We start from the raw sequence: 21,661 nt of genomic DNA on the forward strand, positions 1-21,661 counted from the left end.
TTTTTAGAAGAATGTTTTCTAATAGTTACCACCACACGGGACTTCTGGCAGACAGTTCCTAAGGTGGAGAGAAGAGTTTCTACTCTAGCTAAGCGTACCACTACCTCTGACGAGGACAGTTGTGCTTTTTAGATCCAATGGATAAAAAATGTTTATTCAACAGGGTTTTATCCTGCAGCCCCTTGCATACATTGCTTCTGTCACTGCTGCTGCGGCGTTCTGGGTTGAGTCTCTTGATGAGGCTTTACAGTTAGCGACTCCATTGGATGAATATATTTGACAAGCTTATGCTAGCCAATTCCTTTGTTTTCTGATGCCTTGTTCATTTGAATAGACTAACGGCTACGAATTCTGTTTTTTTACTATACTGGCGCGCAGAGCGCTATGGCTTATATCATGGTCAGCTGTTGTGACTTTAATAAATAAGCTACTTAACTTCCCTTCAAGGGGCAGACCCTATTCGGGCCTGGTTTGAAGGAGATTATTGCTTATATCACTGGAGGAAAAGGTCATGCCCTTCCTCAGGATAGGTCCAAATCAAGGGCCAAAAAAGGTCTAATTTTCGTGCCTTTTAAAAACTTCAGGGCAGGTGTGGCATCCACTTCCTCTAAGGCAAAACAAGAGGGAATTTTTGCTCAGTCCAAGGCGGTCTGGAGACAATCGGACCTGGAACAAAGATAAGCAGGCCAAGGAGCCTGCTGCTGCCTCTAAGGCAGCATGAAGGAACGGACCCCTATCCGGTAACGGATCCTATAGGGGGCAGACTTTCATTCTTCGCCCAGGCGTGGGCAAGAGATGCCCAGGATCCCTAGGCATTGGAATTTATATCCCAGAGATAGCTTCTGGATTTCAAAGATTCCCCCCCAAAAAAAGGGGAGATTTCGCCTTTCACAATTATCTGCAAACCAGATAAAGAAGGAGGCATTCTTACATTGTGTACGAGATCCATCCAGTTCCAAGAGAGGAACAGGGACAGAGTTTTTACTCAAATCTGTTTGTGGTTCCCAAGGAGAGGGAACCTTCAGACCTATTTTGGATCTAAAGATCTTAAACAAATTCCTCAGTATTCCGTCATTTAAGATGGAAACTATTCGTACCATCTTAACTATGATCCAGGAGAGTCAATAGAGGACTACAATGGATTTGAAGGATGCTTATCCTCACATTGTGATGCATAAAGATCACCATCGTTTTTCAGGTTTGCCTTTCTAGACAGGCATTACCAGTTTGTAGCTCTTTCCTTTGGGATATCTACAGCCCCAAGAATCTTTATGGAGGTTCTGGGGTCGCTTTGGCGGTCCTTAGGCCGCGGGGCATAGAAGTGGCCCCTTATTTAGACGACATCCTGATACAGGCGTCAAACATCCAAATTGCCCAGTCTCATACGGACGTAGTACTGGCATTTCTGAGATCACATGGGTGGAAAGTGAACAAGGAAAGAGTTCTCTATCCCCAATCTCAAGGGTTTCCCTCCTAGGGACTCTGATAGATTCTGTAGAAATGAAAATTTACCTGACGGAGTCCAGGTTGTCAAAGTTTCTAAATTTCTGCCGTGTTTTTTCATCCCATCCGCGCCCTTCGGTGGCTCAGTACATGAATGAAATCGGCTTAATGGTAGCGGCAAGGGACATAGTACCGTTTGCACGTCTACATTTCAGACTGCTGCAACTATGCATGCTCAGTCAGAGGAACGGGGATTACACAGATTTGTCCCCCTGTTAAACCTGGACCAAGAGACCAGAGATTCTCTTCTCTGGTGACTATGTCGGGTCCATCTGTCCAAGGGTATGACCTTCCGCAGGTCAGATGGGACAATTGTTACAATAGATGCCAGCCTTTTAGGTTGGGATGCAGTCTGGAACTCCCTGAAGGCTCAGGGATAGTGGACTTAGGAGGAGACCCTCCTTCTAATAAATATTCTGGAACTGGGAGTGATATTCCATGCTCTTCAGACTTGGCCTCAGTTAGCAACTCTGAGGTACATCATACTCAGTCGGACAATATACACGACTGTGGCTTACATCAGCCATCAAGGGGGAACAGAAGTTCCCTAGCGATGTTAGAAGTCTTACAATAATTCACTGGACAGAGACTCACTCTTGTCTATCAGCTATCCATATCCCAGGTGTTGAGAACTGGGAGGTGGATTTTCTAAGTCGTCAGACTTTTCTTCCGGGGGAGTGGGATTTCCTCCGGAGGTCAAGACCAAGCAGGAGAGGGCTTTGGTGTTTTTGACAGCGCCTGCGTAGCCACGCAGGACCTGGTATGCAGATCTGGTGGACATGTCATCCTTTCCATCACGGTCTCTGCTTCTGAGACAGGTCCCTCTACCTCAGGGTCCTTTCAACCATCTAAATAGAATCAATCTGAGATGGACTGCCTGGAGACTGAACGCTTGATGTTATCAAAGCATGGCTTCTCCGAGTCAGTCATTGATACCTTAATACAGACATGAAAGCCTGTCTCTAGGAAAATTGAACATAGATATGGTGTAAATATCTGATTGTTATGAATCCAAGGGTTACTCATGGAGTAAAGTCTGGATTCCCAGGATATTATCTTTTCTCCAAGATGTTTTTGAGAAAAGGGTTGTCAGCTAATTCCTTAAAAGGGGACAGATTTTTACTCTGTCTATTTTTTTGCACAAGCGTCTGGCAGGTATTCTAGACGTTCAGGCATTTGGTCAGGCTTTGGTTAGATCCAAGCCTGTGTTTAAAACTGTTGCTCCGCCATGGAGCTTAAACCTGATTCTTAAGGTTCTTCAAGAAGTTCCGTTTGAACCTTTTTTGTTCCATAGATATCAATCTTTATCTTGGAAAGTTCCTTTTGGGTAACTAATTCCTCGACTCGTAGAGTCTCCAAGTTATCTGTGTTACAATGTGATTCTCCTTATCTGGTCCTTCGTACGGATAAGGTAGTCCTGCGTACCAACCTGGGTTTTTTCCTAAGGTGGTATCTAACAAGTACATCACTCAAGAGATAGTTGTTCCATGCTTGTATCCTAATCCTTCCTCAAAGAAGGAACGTCTATTACACAATATTGGACGTGGTTTGTGCTTTAAAGTTTTACTTACAAGCTACTACAGTTTTCTTAAAACGTTCACCTTGTTTGTTGTCTATTCTGGACAGAGGAGAGGTCAAAAGACTTCAGCAGCCTCTCTGTCTTTTTGGTTAAAAAGCATAATTCATTTAGCTTATGAGACTGCTGGACAGCAGCCTCCTGAAGGGATTACAGCTCATTCTACTAGAACTGTGGTTTTCACTTGGGCCTTTTTTAAATGTGGCTTCTGTTGAACAGATTTACAAGACAGAGTCTTGGTCTGCGCTTCATACTTTTCAAATTTAACAAATTTGATACCTTGCTTCTTCGGAGGCTATTTTTGGGAGAAAGGGTTTTTTACAGGCAGTGGTAACTTCCGTTTAAGTACCTGCCTTGTCCCTCCCATGGTATTCCATAAGTAATGGATGATCCGTGGACTGGATACACTTAACAAGAGAAAACATAATTTATGCTTACCTGATAAATTTATTTCTCTTGTAGTGTATCCAGTCCACGGCCCGCCCTGTCACTTTAAGGCAGGTAATTTTTTCATTTGAACTACAGTCACCACTGCACCCTATGGTTTTTCCTTTCTCTGCATGTTTTCGGTCGAATGACTGAATATGGCAGTTAGGGGAGGAGCTATATAGCAGCTTTGCTGTGGGTGGACTCTTGCAACTTCCTGTTGGGAAGGAGAATATATTCCATAAGTAATGGATGATCCGTGGACTGGATACACTACAAGAGAAATAAATTTATCAGGTAAGCATAAATTATGTTTTTGTGGGGGCATGCCCCAAAGAAAACTGCTCTTTTGCCTGCAAAAAAACCACAATACCACCCCCCAACATTACAACCCACCACCCACATACCCCTAATCTAACCCAAACCCCCTTAAATAAACCTAACACTACCCCCCTGAAGATCTCCCTACCTTATCTTCACCACGCCGGGCCGAACTCCTCATCCGATCCGGGCGATGTGTTCCAGCAAGCGGCAGTGAAGTCTTCTTCCATCCGGGCGATGTGTTCCAGCAAGCGGCAGAGAGTCTTCTTCCATCGGCGATGTCTTCAAGCAAATCGGCATCTTCAATCTTCTTTCTTCGCTCCTCCGCCGCGGAGCATCCATCCGGCACGACGACTTCCCGACGAATGAGGTTCCTTTAAATGACGTCATCCAAGATGGCGTCCGTCGAATTCCGATTGGCTGATAGGATTCTATCAGCCAATCGGAATTAAGGTAGAAAAATCTGATTGGCTGATTGAATCAGCCAATCAGATTCAAGTTCAATCCGATTGGCTGATTGGTTCCTATCAGCCAATCGGAATTCGACGGACGCCATCTTGGATGACGTCATTTAAAGGAACCTCATTCGTCGGGAAGTCGTCGTGCCGGATGGATGCTCCGCGGCGGAGGAGCGAAGAAAGAAGATTGAAGATGCCGATTTGCTTGAAGACATCGCCGATGGAAGAAGACTCTCTGCCGCTTGCTGGAACACATCGCCCGGATGGAAGAAGACTTCACTGCCGCTTGCTGGAACACATCGCCCGGATCGGATGAGGAGTTCGGCCCGGCGTGGTGAAGATAAGGTAGGGAGATCTTCAGGGGGGTAGTGTTAGGTTTATTTACGGGGGGTTTGGGCTAGATTAGGGGTATGTGGGTGGTGGGTTGTAATGTTGGGGGGTGGTATTGTGGGTTTTTTTGCAGGCAAAAGAGCAGTTTTCTTTGGGGCATGCCCCCACAAAAGGCCCTTTTAAGGGCTGGTAAGGTAAAAGAGCTTTGAACTTTTTTTAATTTAGAATAGGGTAGGGAATTTTTTTATTTTGGGGGGCTTTATTATTTTATTAGGGGGCTTAGAATAGGTGTAATTAGCTTAAAAATCTTGTAATCTTTTTTTTATTTTTTGTAATTTAGTGTTTGTTTTGTTTTGTAATTTAGTTTAGTTTATTTAATTGTATTTTTAGATAGCTATTTGTAGTTTCTTTAATTTATTGATAGTGTAGGTGTATTTGTAACTTAGGTTAGGATTTATTTTACAGGTAATTGGGTAATTATTTTAACTAGGTAGCTATTAAATAGTTAATAACTATTTAATAGCTATTATACCTAGTTAAAATAATTAACAATTTACCTGTAAAATAAATATAAACCCTAACATAGCTATAATGTAATTATTAATTATATTGTAGCTATCTTAGGGTTTATTTTATAGGTAAGTATTTAGATTTAAATAGGAATATTTTAGTTTATAATATGAATTAGATTTATTTAATAAGAATTTAGTTAGGGGTGTTAGGGTTAGATAGAGTTAATAAAGTTAATATAAATACTATAGTAACTATATTAACTATATTAACCCTAATATAATTAGAGTTAATATAGTTAATATATATAATGTAATAACTATATTAACTATAATATACTTAGGGTTAATATAGATAATATAGCTGGCGGCGGGGTAGGTAGATTAAATTAGGGGTTAATAATTTTAATATAGATGGCGGCGGTGTAAGGGGTTCATATTAGGGGATAGATCAGTTAGATGGTGGCGGTTTTAGGGGTTCACATTAGGGGATAGATCAGTTAGATGGTGGCAGTTTTAGGGGCTCACAGTAGGGGGTTAGTTTATGTATATGGCGGCGGTTTAGGGGTTAAATACTTTATTAGGGATTGCGGCGGGGGATCGCGGTTGACAGGGAGATAGACATTGCGCATGCGTTAGGTGTTAGGTTTTATTTAGCAGATCGCGGTTGACAGGGAGATAGACATTGCACATGCGTTAGGTGTTAGGTTTATTTAGCAGCCAGTTTAGGGAGTTACGGGGCTCCAATAGTCAGCGTAAGGCTTCTTACGGCTGCTTTTTGTGGCGAGGTGAAAATGGAGTAAGATTTCTCCATTTTCGCCACGTAAGTCCTTACGCTGTATATTGGATACCAAATTGCGCGGGTTTGGTATACCTGCCTATGGCCCAAAAAACTACGGGCGACGGCAGAAATATACGCGCGTATTGGCGTCGCCGACTTTTGCGGGAGACGATTTTTATCGGATCGACCCCCTAATACGAGTGCAACCCGACACGTGCAAAAAGCTTACTTCTAGTGCAGGTGGAGTGTTAAATAGAGCCCCACTTGTAATCTGGCCCTACGGGTTTTGCACTCATTTTATAAAACAAAATGGATACATTGAATTGAACACACCAATTGTGTTTTAAAAAATTAAAAAAGGGCCTTTTAGACACGTTTACGTGTATTAAAAGACAATTTGGAATATTTCTATTATTTTAAACATGTGCAATACACTTTGAAAGAGACGCCATTTTAGATGTGAGTGTATGGTCTAGATTCATTAAACCTATATTCAGCACTGTTGGTAATTTCCCTTAGCAGTGAGTGGGATGGATATTTACAGATCTAAATGTATTTAATAGACATCTAGGGCTCTTGCAAATGGATAACATTATTATTATTATTGGTTATTTGTAGAGCGCCAACAGATTCCGCAGCGCTACATTCTTGTAAAACTGCTGCCATATAGTGCTCCAAACACGTACGCTCCAGAGCTCATGTCCTTGCTTTTCAATAAAAGATTCCAAGAGAATGAAGATAATTTCATAGTAGAAGTAAATTAGAAAGTTTTTTAAATTGCATGCTCTATCTGAATCATGAATGAAAAATGTTGGGTTTCATTTCCCTTTAAGTATCTGCCTTTCACTATTCTTTGTTTAAAACCACAATCTAACAAAAAGGCGGAGAAAAAACCCCTCTTCTGTACAGTGAGAATGAGGTTTAGAAATTGCATTCTGTACAGTGAGTCCTGCAACTTTGGACTATCTTCAAAACCTCATCACTTAGCGGTTTCATGATTTACAGTGTGAGAGCTGTTGAAATCCATAAGTTGCTGCAACTTTTTTTTTTCGTCTTAAAAAAGAAAAATTAGATTTTCTTAATGAATTAAAAAACAATAATAAAACACTTTTAAGAACATCATTGATCATACATGCCCAATATACCCATCATACCCATATATGCATTCATATTGTTTAACACTTATCATAAACAGCACTCTATACAACTGCAAAGCACACATACCAACCCCAATTATCAATTAATCTATTTGGGATTTCAGGGATTGGCATCCATTATCATCAGTTCCTAGTGTTGTAGGAAAATGGATATTAAATCTTGTGTGAGTTAAAAATCTTGGCTTTGTTTGATTGTGATCACTTTGTTAACGAAAAAAAACATCCGTTCCCTTTTTTACAGCATCAAAAAATAAAAACGGATAGGGTATTTGGGTTATAATAATTGGGTAATATTTGGGTTATAATAAAATGAAAAACATTTAAGAGCCCTTTTTATTTTTTACTAGGTACCTGTGTATCAAAATATATGCAAAATTAAGTATGTTAGTCTGTATGGGTAGAATTTTAATTATTTATACCAAAGCTCCACAATTTTGTTAAAAATATGCCAGTTAATATATGTGGGAGCCAGCAGCTTTTGTATGTATATGTGTGTGTTGTTTTTTTTTTTTTTTTGTGAGGAGACCTGCTGCATTGCAAGACCCTTTGCATTCTAATGTATCTGCCATATTACTGACAGCTATGGTCGACGTTGCATAAAAAACCCTGATACTAAAACCAAAGTAACCCCTCTAATTGTTATTTGAAAAACAATAGGTTAGAAAAGCATTACATTTTTGGTTCAACACCCTGGGTAGTACTTGCTGATTGATGGTTACATTAAGCCACCAATCAGCAAGTGCTACTCAGGTGCTGAACCAAAAATTGTCCGATTCCTAAGCTTACATTCATGCTTTTTCAAATAAAGATACCAAGAGAACAAAGAAAATTTGATAATAGGAGTAAATTAGAAAGTTGCTTCAAATTGCATGCTCTATATGAATTTTTTTTTTTTTTCATATCCCTTTAACTTCAGGTTTTCAGAAATTTGTTGTACAATCCCAATTCCAAAAAAGTTGGGACAGTATGGAAATAGCAAAGAGTCATTTGAAATTTCAATTCACCCTTTACTATGTTGAAAACACATTATTAACACATTATTAGACATTAAATATAAATATTTCACATTCCAATGTTCTTCGCATAGAAGAATATGTTCTATTTATTCATAAATACATATTTCTATAAATATATATATGATGGTATTTTTGTAATATATATATAAAAGTAGCAGTGTGGGTGCTATATAGAGATATGAAAGCACTCACTGGTCTTCAGACGACTGTGAAAAAATAGATTTATTCAAGCGTGATGTTTTAGGGAAACACAACCCCTTCCTCTATCATATATGAATATCTATTTATAAATTCTTAGAACATATTCCCCTATGTGAAGAACATTGGAATTTGAAATATTTACAGTACAAACACAGCTAAACACTTTATTAATTGCTAGGTGATAAGCCTGCCCAGAGGGCAGTCTATTTTTAAAAAAATACAAAACCCAAAGCTAATATTACAAAAAATAAAAAAATGTAAAATTACAGACAAAAATTAACAAAGCTATCCAAAATAAAAAATTTAAACCTAAACTAATACCCCTATAAAAATATAAAAACACCCCCTAATCTAATACTAAACTACCAATAGCCCTTAAAAGGGCTTTTGCAGGGCATTGCCCTAAGTTAAACAGCTATTTTACCTAAAAAAATTACCAATTACCCCTAACAGTAAAACCCCCCACCCAAACAACCCCCCCAAAATAGAAAAAACTAAGTTTAAAAAAACCTAAGCTACACATTGCCCCTAAAGGGGCATTTGTATGGGCATTGTCCTTAAAAGGGCATTCAGCTCTTTTACTGCCCTTAAAAGGGCAATCAGCTCTTTTATAGCCCAAAAAAAAAAAAAAAAAGCCACCCCAAAAAATAAAAAAAAGACTAAGCCCCAAATAGGTACTCACCGTTCCTGAAGTCTGGCGGTGAAGGTCTTCTTCAAGGCGGCTCCATCATCTTCTATCTTCATCCGGAGTGAAGGCGGCACTGAGCAGTCTTCCCCGATGCGCAGATCCGGAGCGGCGGTCCTCAGAGGAGGTCTTCAGCGGCGGTCTTCAGCGGCAGTGGTCCTCAGCAGCATGGAGGCTCCTCTTCATCCGATTTCTGTTGTACACTAAAAATTGAATGGAAGGTACCGCATTCAAATTGGGGTACCTTGAATTCCTATTGGCTGAAATTTTGAAATCAGCCAATAGAATTAGAGCTACTGAAATCCTATTGGCTGTTCAAATCAGCTAATAAGATTTCAGTAGCTTTCATCCTATTGGCTGATTTCAAAATTTCAGCCAGTGGGAATGCAAGATACCCCAATATAAATGGGGTACCTTGCATTCAATCTTCAGTGTGTGGCAGACGATCACATGAAGAGGAGCATCCATGCCGCTGAGGATCCGCACATCGGGGGAAGCCAGCTCCGCACCGCACCGCCATCGCTCCAGGTGAAGATAGAAGATGATGAAGCCGCCTGGAAGAAGACCTCCCAGCCGGACTTCCGGAACGTTGAGTACCTATTTAGGGCTTAGTTTTAGGATTTTTTTTTTTTTTTATAGATTAGGGTTTTTTGGGCTGTAAAAGAGCTGATTGTCCTTTTAAGTGCAGTAAAAGAGCCGAATGCCCTTAAAGGCAATGTCCCTACAAATGGGTAGTTTAGATTTTTTAAGGGTTTATTTGGGGGGTTTGGTGGGTGGGGGTTTTATAATGTTAGGGGGGACTTAGTATTTTTTACATGTAACAGAGCTGTTTAACTTAGGACAATGCCCTACAAAAGGCCCTTTTAAGGGATACTGGTAGTTTAGTATAGATTAGGGGTGTTTTCATTTTGGGGGGGCTTTTTTATTTTCATACGGATTAGATTTAATTTTTTTTATTTTTGATCATTTTGTTTATTTTTTTCTGTAATTTTAGACTTTTATATTTTGTAATTTTAGATTATTTTTTTGAAATTTAATGTTAGGTTTTATTTTTAAATTAATATTAGGCTTTTTTATTTTAACCATAACTTAGTATTTTTTTATTTTATTTATTTGGGGTTACCACCCTGCTATTTTCGGAATCTACCTGGATGCAGCTTCGCTGCTTTCATATGAATTCTTTTGGCTGTGCGTGCAGCCAACATTCCTTTGAGGATCCATGCACAACTGACGACAGCGACGGACGCATTACAAACGCGATTATAGTATAGATGAATATTGCATAAATCTTTTTTTTTATTTTCAGCTACTTGACTGCAAAGGGCTCCAATGCACTTATATATTTGTCTATATATGTATACATATGTATTTATGTGTTTATATGTGTACATATGTCTGTAAAGACTAGATATATACACATATAAATACATAAATACATAAGTGCACATATGTAAAACACACACACACACATACATAGTTTAGACATGTGTATGTATGAATGTTTTTTTTCTAACACCTAAGACCTCAAATCCTTGAGCCCTTATAACTTTTTTTATGCAATTTTTTACAATCATTTTTATTAGATGGTGTTATCATCAATGTAACTGTACTTTTTAATGTCATTTGATGTATTTTTTCCATCTTTTTATTTGAGTTTAACAGTTAACTAGAGCTCTGAGGTTGTTCTATCCTGACGTGCATTAAATTTAAATACACTCAAGCCAACACGCTTACTTTCTGACGTGTGCAAACAGCCGTGATAAAACCAATATTGCTTGCACGCAACTGTTCATAATCTGGCCCAAGAACGGCTGACACTAAGGATTCACTGCTTTGCAGTTAGTGAAATGCTAGTGGCTGGGTTGAAAAAATCCCTGAGAGCCCGTCATCAATAGGCTGCCGCTTTGCAGCGCTGCTCTGCAGTGTATAGAGGAAAACTTACTCAGTGCAGCCAGAGCACAGCACTATTTGAAGAGATCAGCCTGGTGTGGAGAAGTGCTGCAAAATGAAAGTGCTAATAGTTCCTTAATGTGTCCTATTCTTTTTGCAGACATGCTGCCTTTTCTGCAGTGGCATCTTAGATCACAGCATGTTCTGCCTTAGGGGCCAAGATATGTTCATAATAGACCAAAATTGATTTTCAAGTGGGGAACGCTGTTAGATATTCAAAAATGATGTGAAAAAGTTCCTTAATGGATGATGGACTAGAATACTGCTGTGACATTTTATTTCATGATTCACACAATTTTAAACAACTTTCCAATTTTTATCTCATTTGTTTTATTCTTTTGGTATCCTTTGTTAAAGAAGCAGCAATATACATGGTTGAGCCAATAACATGAGTCATATACATGTATCCACCAATCAGCAGTTAGCTCCCAGTTGTGCATTGCTGCTCCTGAGCATACCTAGGTATATTTTTCAACAAAGCATACAAAGTGAACAAAGCAAATTAGATAATAGAAATACATTGGGAAGTTGTTTAAAATTGCATGTTGTCTCTGAATCATGAAAGAAAAAAAATTAGGTTTATGTCCCTTTATCTATACAGCGAATAAACACAGTAAATCTATCTATCTATCTATCTATCTATCTATCTATCTATCTGTCTAGCTAAAAACACAATAAATGTGTAAATACAATACTTTGCACTTAGAAAAGGATATAGTTCACAAAACTTTTTGCCTTATCTTCCAGGAGAGAGTGTGAAAGTGGAAGTGACGGTAAAAAAACGATTATTCTTTAAAGATGGCCACCTGTATCTTCCAGGAACTTTGTATTGTACAAGTCACAGAATCGCTTTCAGATCTGAACTGTACCATTCAAACCAGGTAACATATTTCAGTTAAACGTACAAAGTGACATTTTTTCAAGTTCCCTTAATTATAAAAAATTCAATAAACATTGTTGCATTAAAGAAACAAAAAATAAAAATAAAAATATTTAATGAAATGAAAAGTGAAATTAAGTTATTTTTATGTTTTGCATATAAAGGCCCAGATTACAAGTGTAGCTAAAAATTTTTTAGCAATGTTTAACACTAACACGGTCCAAGTTAAATCCATAGCACTGTTATTCTTGCACTCATATTACAAATGAAAAGTAAAAAGCGCTCGAGGGAAAGTCTCAGGAACGCTAAGAACTGGAGATTGGAAAGTGTGGCCTTTTTCTGGCTTTCACTCGAGCTATGAGCAGAATGTGTGCTATGTCAAAATGTGCTAAGAAATAGTTTAAATAGCTTTTGTTCTTTTCTCATAAGAAATTTGTAATTTTATTAAAAATAATAACAATGATTATATATACAACCCCAATTCTGAAAAAGTTGGAACAGTATGGGAAATGCAGAAAAACAAACAAAAAGAGTAACTTGAAAATTAATTTCATCCTGTATTGAAAACACATTATTAGATGTTTACTTTGTGAATTAATGTATTTTTGAAAATATACACTCATTTCAAATCTGATGACTGCAACACGTGGAACATCATCTTTTTTTTTAATAACACTTATTAAGTGTTTGGGTACTGAAGACAAAGACAACTGTTGGTTATGTTTAGCAAGCTGAATTTCCCCCCATTCATTCATTATTTATGTCTTCAGCTGCGCAACTGTATGAAGCCTTTGTTGCCTTATTTTGCTCTTCATAACGAGCCTAAAAAAGACGACGTCTGGATGGCAACATATGTTGCTCTAAAATGTATACATATCTTTCTGCATTAATGGTGCCCTCACAGATGTGCAAGTTACCCATGCAATGGGCACTGACACCCCCCCATATCATGACAGAAGCTGGCTTTTGGACCTGACATTGTTAACAGCTTGGATGGTCCTTTTCCACTTTGGATTGGAGAACATGATGTCTGTTTTTTCCAAAAACTATTTGAAATGTTGACTCGGCGGACCATAAAACACGATTCCACTGTGCTGCTGTCCATCTCAGATAGGACCGAGCCCAGACAAGTTAGCGGCGATTCTGGACAGTGTTGATGTATTCTTCTGCTTTGCCTAGTAAAGCCTTAACTTGCATCAGCAGCGAATGGTGTTGACTGACAAAGGTTTACAAAAGTATTCCCGAGCCCATGTCCGGATATCCATTACAAACTCATAACGGTTTTTGAGACAGTGACGTCTGAGGTATCAGAGATCACGGACATTCAGAAGTGGTTTTCGGCATTTCTCTTTACACACCGAGAATTGACTGGAATCCTTGAATCTTTGAATTATATTGTGCATTGTAGAAGGTGAAATTCCTCAAATCCTACCGATTTGTCTTTGGGGAATATTGTTTTCAAAGTGTTGGATTATTCGCTGACGCATCTGTTGGCAGTTTGGCGATCCTCGACCCATCCTTGCTCTTGAAGGACTAGGACTTTTTTGGAGGCTCCTTATATACTATGATTACACAATTGCCTCACCTGTTTCACATCACGTTCTTATTGGAACGTGTTGCAGTTATCAAATTTGAAATGAGTATATATTTTCACAAATACATTAAATTCACAAAGTTAAACATCAGATAATGTGTTTTCAATATATTACAGGGTGAATTGAATTTTCAAATGACTCTTTATATATATATATTTATATATATATATATTTAAAATCATTTTTATTATTTTTAATAAAATTAAATATTTTTTATGAGTCTGGCACTCTCTTGCAAGCACACAGCTAGATTAAAAATAAAGAGTTAGTTACAGCATTTGGCCAAATGATGATAGGCCCTGGACCACATCAAGGTCTCTTCCTCCCTTGGTCCCTAACGTATAGCCGCACACTTTTCCTGGGCCTATCACCATTTGGCCAAATGCTGAATCTATCTCTTTGCTTTTAATCGAGCTGTGTGTTTGCGAGAGAGTACCAGACTCATAAACATTTTTTAATAATAATAATAATCATGACTTTGCATATGTTGCATTAATAATTTTGGTTTATAATTTCCCTATGGGCTTTGCACCCAGGCTTGTCTGGGGTTGCCTGCCTCAGTCCCTGAAACTGTGCAGCTGTCTGTGGGATGTAAACCCAGTCCAGTTTGAAAGTGCAGACCATTTCTGTGTTTTGCGTGTGTGTCTGTGTGTATATGTGTATATATATATATGTGCGCAAAGTTTAGCGCGGCCACACTCTCCTCTGAAAGTATAGAATGCACTAAACATTCTCAGGTAATTCTTTTAACCATAGATTGTTCACTTATTTCATTTATTTTTTTAATCTTATGTGGTAATTGTCCTTGTCATTGATAAGTTGGGCGCAACATGTATTAAAGCAGATTATTAATATTTCTATTTAGAAGTTTTCTTTATCTCCTTGATATAACTGCTTGAATTTAATGTCTCTTTAATTCATGGTTTCTAAATATATGTACAATATATATAAATATTAGGAATTGCTCTTTATTATTTGCAAATGAAGTTAACTGTCTTTCTTATATGTAATTCTCCTATAGCCCCAGATAGCTCGATAAAATATATATTGTATTCTCTGGCAGGATTCCTCTAAACATCTGCTGGTTGACAATGACAACGACGTTGCTCTTGCTTGTATTGACAAAATTGTGGCTGGTAAGTAGATTCAACTTTCTACGTTGCATTTAGTATGTTTACTTGCTGTCCGTTACTGAAATGCTCAACTATTGTCATGTAGTTTTATTTTAAAGCGACATCAAAGCCCAAATTTTTCTTTTATTACTTAGACAGAGTAATAATTTTAAACAACTTTACAATTTACTTCTATTATCAATTTTGCTTCATTCTCTTAGTGTGCTTTATTGAAGGTTAGAAAGTGGAGAGGAATTGGCGCTAATAAATTACCCAAAGCCAAGTTCAAGTAGGGCCCCTCTCTCAATGACCCTAGTAAAGAAGGAAAGAGTGTTTAGTACTGGCGCTAGAGCTAGGGTCAAACTAAATACGATAAGATGGAAGAGATATTACTCCAAGGATATATAATATATATATATATATATATATATATATATATATATATATATATATATATATATATATATATATATATATATATATATATATATATATATATATATATATATAAAAGAATATAAACTTTAGGAAGGGGGAAAATACCCAATATGAAAAACTCTCAAGCTTTGTATAAATCAATTATTTAATCAAAATAAAGTTAAGTATAATTAAAAGAACAGAAAAATAAAAATTAAAAAATAATTATTAGAAACATAAAGAATTAGAACTATTCACTTAAAAACTGACCTAGTGCTCCCAAGATACTCAAGGTTATATCTAAAAGACCTATGACTCTAGAGATGAGCTCTAAAAAAGCAGATTACCAAAGAGTAATACGTATCTTGATATATCTAAGGGTATTCAGATGCTATATAGGTAATACTTGTCAATACAGTACAAACCTCATTTGGAGTGCTAGATAGGTTAATATACTATAAAACTTATTGGGTTATAGCCGTTAATAATATTATACAATCAAGAATAAAAACTACATGGACATCCAGTCAGCAGTTCAACAATTTAAAATGCATAAATTAAAACAAGACTAAACAATATACATCTACCCAGTCAGGAGAAACTTTCCCAATTAATGACACGATTAGATGCACAGATTTATCTAATACAATGTAGTTGCAAAAAGCAATATTTAGGAGACCTCAAGGACCTTGTAAGACAGAATCAGAGAACATCTATGTATAATTGAGAAAGGTAATAAGGATACACATTTATACAAGCATTTTAGGGAAGTTCATAATAATAAATTAGAAGATTTTTCATTCTGGGGTATAGTAAAAGTGAGACCAGATATATCGAGATACTTATTTCTCTTCAGTAATCTGCTTTTTTAGAGCTCATCTCTAGAGTCATAGGTCTTTTAGATATAACCTTGGGTATCTTGGTGGCACTAGGTCAGTTTTTAAGTGAATATTTCTATAATTCTTTATGTCCCTAATAATTATTTTTTAATTTTTATTTTTACTTCTGTTCTTTTAATTATACTTGTACTTAACCTTATTTTGATTAAATAATTGATTTTTACAAAGCTTGAGAGTTTTTTATATTGGGTGTTTTCCCCCTTCCTAAAGATTATATTCACACACACACATATATAAATATAAATAAATAAATAAAAAGTGGTAACAGCGCTACAAATAATTGTGCAATGCAAAACAACTTTATAGTATTAGTTCTAACATTTATTTCAAATATATAAAATACAATATTAAATTCTCAAATGTAAACAACCTATCCAAACATAGTTGTAACCTCTATGCAGAGTAAACAATCGCAGCTTGATAGCAATTTGAACACTTGAAAATGTATTACAAATTGCTTGTATCTTAATACATTGCCTACTGGCAATATAATGATGCCTGTTGGCAATAAAGTACAAAAGAACTGTTCACAATGATATAATGTTTCACAATAATATCGTTAAAAACAATTACATAAAAAATAAAAATATATATATCGATAAAAATGAATAAACGTTGACAGCAAGTCGTAACCTACTGGTCTGGCCAGGCAACTCAAACAATATACTCACTACGCATTTCTGAGTCACGCCCCTTCATCAGGTGCTCATTTTTTATAACAGCTGCTTATACACAATTTACACAATTTATACACATTTTTTAAAAGTATTAGTGGTGCTCTCTTTATTTATTTATATATATATATATATATATATATATATATATATATATATATATATAAATCCTTGGAGTAATATCTCTTCCATCTTATCGTATTTAGTTTTACCCTAGCTCTAGCGCCAGTACTATCCACTTTTCTTATTTCGTCCTTTACTAGGAGCTAACTGAACACAATGGTAAGCAAACGACAAGAGGTATATTTGTGTAGCCACCAATCAGCAGTTATCACCATGCTCCTGAGCATACCTGGGTATACTTTTCAGCAAAGGATACCAAAAGAACTAAGGAAATTACATAATAGAAGTAAATTGTTAGAAGTAAATGTTGTCTAAAATTGTATTCTTTATCTGAATCATGAACAGAAAATAAAGGGTTTAATTTCCCTTTAAACTTCACCTATTCGCTTATCTACACCTTGTCACCTATCTACATTTCTGCCCCTACATCCAACCTCTTGGATTCTCTACTTATAAACTTCTAATAAATATATCTTCCTCCCTAATAAAAAGTCCTTCCCTGTAGATTTGAACAGCATTTTGTAGTTTAATCCATGCTACATTACATATTTGAAAAATATGTTGATACTTTTTTCCAAAAAAGTATATTAACCCTTTGAGTGCTAATGACGGCTCTGAGCCAACACAGAGTTTCTCACTCTGGTGCTAATGACGGCTCAGAGCCATCATGAGCACTCTCCCACCTTGAGGGAGATCTAGGGGCTCGTAACCGCTCCTACCCCGGCGATCGTGCCTGTAGAGTGACAAGCATCGCCGGGGCTTCACTTGATGCGCGGTGACGTCACGCGCAATGACGTGATGAGGTCACCGAACAATGATGTGATGATGTCACAGCGCAATGACGTGATGACGTCACCGCACAACTTTATTTATACTTAACAATGTTAAGTATAGGAGGAGGGGGCATGCTGCTTAGAAGCCTTTATCTCAGGCATCTAAGCAGCTACAGACCCCCAAGACACTGTTGGAAAGGTAATCGCCTAACCTTTCCAACAGTGTAAGTCTTGGGGGTCTGTAAAAAAAATAAAAAATTTAAAACATTTATTTTCAAAAATTAAAAAAAATTAAAAAAAACTTAGAAAATATTAGCACCCAGGTGGGAAAGTGCTTAGCACTCAAACTGTTAATATAATAGAAAAACATTACAAAATACTGTCATTATACATAAATACATACATACAGAGTAACTGATATGAGGAACTGCAAATGATATATAAAGCTACTAGAACAGGGAAAATGCAAAAAGGGTTAATCAAGTAGCCACTGTATAACTGTCTTACTCATCGCTAAGTTTAAATAGCTAAAGGATAGAAATAACATAACTGCTCAAAATCAGAAATCATAGGAAAAATAAGATGCATACATTAAAAATATGGTAAAACATTGCAGGGTCACCTGCCATGCTATAAAATAATATATAGGAAGTGTTTTATTATAGAGAATAGCATTCAGTATTGAAATATATATATTGCACATATCTGCATATGCCAGTTCTGTCACAGAATACAAGATAATTCAGTTAGTATTCCCACTGCACCTGATCATTGACAAGTATGCAAATGAGGCTCACAGCTTTATTTATTTTTTTCCTCTTGACACGTTATGCTGTCAGGAAGCCATAAAAGCAACTATTTAAATGCTGTTCTTTATTTAAGAGGAAACTGACTCATACATTAAAAGGGACAGTAAACACCTTGAGAGATTTTTAAATAAAATGTTTAGTTATGCATAATGAAATAAGTTTGCAGTGTATATTGATTATTTATTTCCCCACCTTTTCATGTAATTTAGCTCTGAAAATTGATTCTACTTCTCAGAACATGAAAAGCACCCTGCTCACTTCTGAAGGCTAACCCTACTACATATCAGTTAAAGCGAATATCACTAATTCGCTTTAACCGGTAACAGCTGCAGAACAGAGTACTTTATACTAACTTTATGATCAGTGCTAGCCTTGTTGTCTGCTGACTAAAGCCCAGATTGGCTCCTCCAAATAAGGCAAATGCTGGGTGGAGTTTGGATTTTGATAAATATTTGCAGTAAAAATTCTGTTAATTTGTTTTATAAATGTTAATTCTTGGCTGATATGTTATTCAACACAACAGAAATGTATTGTAATTACATGGTGTTTAATGTAACTTTAAATAATAAAATAATACAAATATAATAATAGAGACCACAAAGACAAAATAGAGGACTCATCCCTCACCACTTTATTTTAACAAGGTTTTTGCATTTAATACATGTAATATTAATTCCACACCTCAAACAATTAAAGGCACATTGTCTCCCTTTTTAATGTGTTTCCAATAATCCATTTTACCTGCCTTAGGCCTCGATCACAAGAATAGATAGTGCACAATCTGCCATTACAAGTGATGGAAAAAGATATTTGTCAGAGGATGTTAGTAATTCACTCACACAGAGCCAGTATTTTACTGACATGGACTGTATTTTCATATGAAAATAAAGATTAAATATAGAAATAATTTTCTTCTGTGTGTTAGACTCTAATTATAAACCAATGATAATTATTTTTGGAAATGCATGCAAATGAGCATGATGGTAATTTTTTTCATTAAAGGTGGAAACCCTAACAAACACACAAAAAAACACACACGCATACGCACACACATACATGGATACACACATGCACGCACACACACACACATGCACGCACACACACACATGCACGCACACACACACATGCATGCATGCACACACACGCATATGCACACACACGCATATGCACACACACACAAAATTTAAAATGAGGTTTATTATTAATGTTTAAACATTGAGTTTAAGGGATAGGGTATTTGACAAGTTGTTTAAATAGGCAATGGCTAAAAGGTTTATATATGTGTATGTGTATATATATTATGGTGAACAGATCTGAGAGAAATAAGAGACACTTCATTCACAACACTCAACAAAAAAGATGAATTATTAGATTATGTTGTGGTTGTAGCATTTCAAACCATTTATTTTAAATTAAATAATGAAATTAATAGTTGCTACTTTTATCACTGTTATTATTTAACAACTTCATATGCAGTAATGGATGCTAAAAACATGCAGGTAACAATATATACCAGGTATAATCAACTGTAATTGCTACCAGTCGTAAGCTAGTTCGGCAGAAGACTCCATCTGTGTATGGCCCTTTTTAGTTTATATTTTAAAAGGGGTTTCTTCTATCTCTCACACACCTATTTGGTAATGTAAATATAATATTAACAAAATATATCACATTACAGTAAAGTACATTAGTAGTTAGTAACCATAAACTCAGAGAGTAATCTTTCTGCTGTTCAACACTGTCTCAGCTTTTCAACTCTCTCTCTGAAGTTTCACTATTTTCTGATGTTCACTCTCTGCAGATGAACTCTGACTCTGCTGCTCAATTCTCTCTTTACTCACAAGCCAGCCTCCTTCACTCCCAATCAGAACCCCAAAGAGAAGCATAGACGTCTCCCGCCTCCTTTTACACATGTCCACTACCGCTGCATGCAGGGAACTGTAGTTTTCTGGTTGTAGAGCTACTAACTTCTGCAGATATCGCATGCTATAGCACTGCAATGGCCATAAAATATGGACTATACAAAAGTGATAAAGAGAGGTTTAATTAATTTGTTAATTTGTTTTGCCCATGCACAGGACTTTCCCATATTTTTTTCAGCTAGCTGATACCATGTTTTTGGGTCAGAAAAATTATGGAAAATGGTGTTGAAAACAATGCGATCAACCCTTTAGTGTTTACAAATAGCTCATTTACCTTTGTTTTTCATTTGAAATACATGCTTGTGCCTGTTAAAACTGCCACCTATAATGAAAATTTTAATAAATGGTAGTTGTAGTAATAATAATAGCTGTAGAAAAGCTATGTAAACATGAGGCAGCAACAGCAGAGATCTCTTAGTTGGAGTGGATGAGAGAGAGAGAGAGTACAGCCCCTTTCAAAACTGTTTTTAATTCAATGACCCGTTATCAGCTGGTTGCTGATGTTTGAAGGGTCATATAGAAAACTGCAAAGCATTTAAATAAAACTGTTGAACGTTCCATTTCAGGGTCTTGCAAATTCTTTCAACCTGATGCATGTTTTCCCATGGAAATGTATTATGTTACCTGAGCTATTGAGAGGGATAACCCATACATTGTATCAGTGTTTCTAAAAGGGGCATGAACCCCAAAATGTTTCTTCCATGATTCAGATATATCATAAAATTTTACCTAGGTAGGTAACGTGCTTGTGTCTGGATCACAACATGGCAGCAAACATTCCTGCCAAATAGTGCTCTTATAAATGCATAACATTCTTAAATTATTCTGGCCTCTTAGTGTGCCCTGAGCAGTGGAATTGAGAAACACTGCATTAGAGGGCTTGACTCTAGTAGTTATTCTAAGCATGGGGGTGAAATGGTTTTATCACACTACCCAAGCTAGATGGGTGACTGTTAAAGAGACATTAAAGTAATTGGTTATATTCATAGTATATATGAGCAATTCAGCACTTGATTTGCAGGGGTTAAACACATTATTAAATGCAATATAGTAGTGCGATAATATAATGCACAAAACTAATAATTTTATATATTACATCATTACATTGCTGGGAAGAATTACTTAGGGAATTTTGAAAGCATCTGACACACCATAGCTGTTATTTGTTTTTAACTGGTGGGTGAGATTCCGGAATGTTTGTGATGATGTGCACCAAATGTCATGGCTTACTGTGCCACAAAGGGGTGGAATTTCCTTCCAACACAAGGAATGCATTGAACACAAGAAATGGTCACTGCTCGGTACTTCCAACCGCACAGCAGTTAGATAGAAATGCCTGACTCATGTTGGAAAAGAAATGGAAATATATAAACATTTGTATGCTTCTCAAAGAGGTCCTGATGTGGCGATATATTCAAAAGGGGTTGAGCAGGGGCGAAACTACAGGGGGTGCAGAGGTCATAATTTATTTATTTTTTTTACAATAAAAAATGTTGACCTGCCACTGCCTGCACTGATATTATGTGAGTGTGACATGATGACTC

The 21,661-nt window shown here is 36.6% G+C and overlaps 1 protein-coding gene across 2 annotated transcripts in view; it reads left to right on the plus strand.

The window, feature by feature from the left end:
- MTMR11 (myotubularin related protein 11) overlaps positions 1–21,661 on the plus strand; it is a 160,956-nt gene that overhangs the window by 45,348 nt on the left and 93,947 nt on the right. For both annotated transcript variants that reach the window (XM_053705406.1, XM_053705401.1), the window contains exons 3-4: positions 11,661–11,794; positions 14,452–14,524. In XM_053705406.1, coding sequence (XP_053561381.1) covers positions 11,661–11,794; positions 14,452–14,524 — 207 coding nt within the window. The remainder of the gene's footprint in view (positions 1–11,660; positions 11,795–14,451; positions 14,525–21,661) is intronic.

Source organism: Bombina bombina, chromosome 1 (genome assembly GCF_027579735.1).
Source record: "Bombina bombina isolate aBomBom1 chromosome 1, aBomBom1.pri, whole genome shotgun sequence".
In the NCBI taxonomy this organism is placed as follows: Eukaryota; Metazoa; Chordata; class Amphibia; order Anura; family Bombinatoridae; genus Bombina; species Bombina bombina.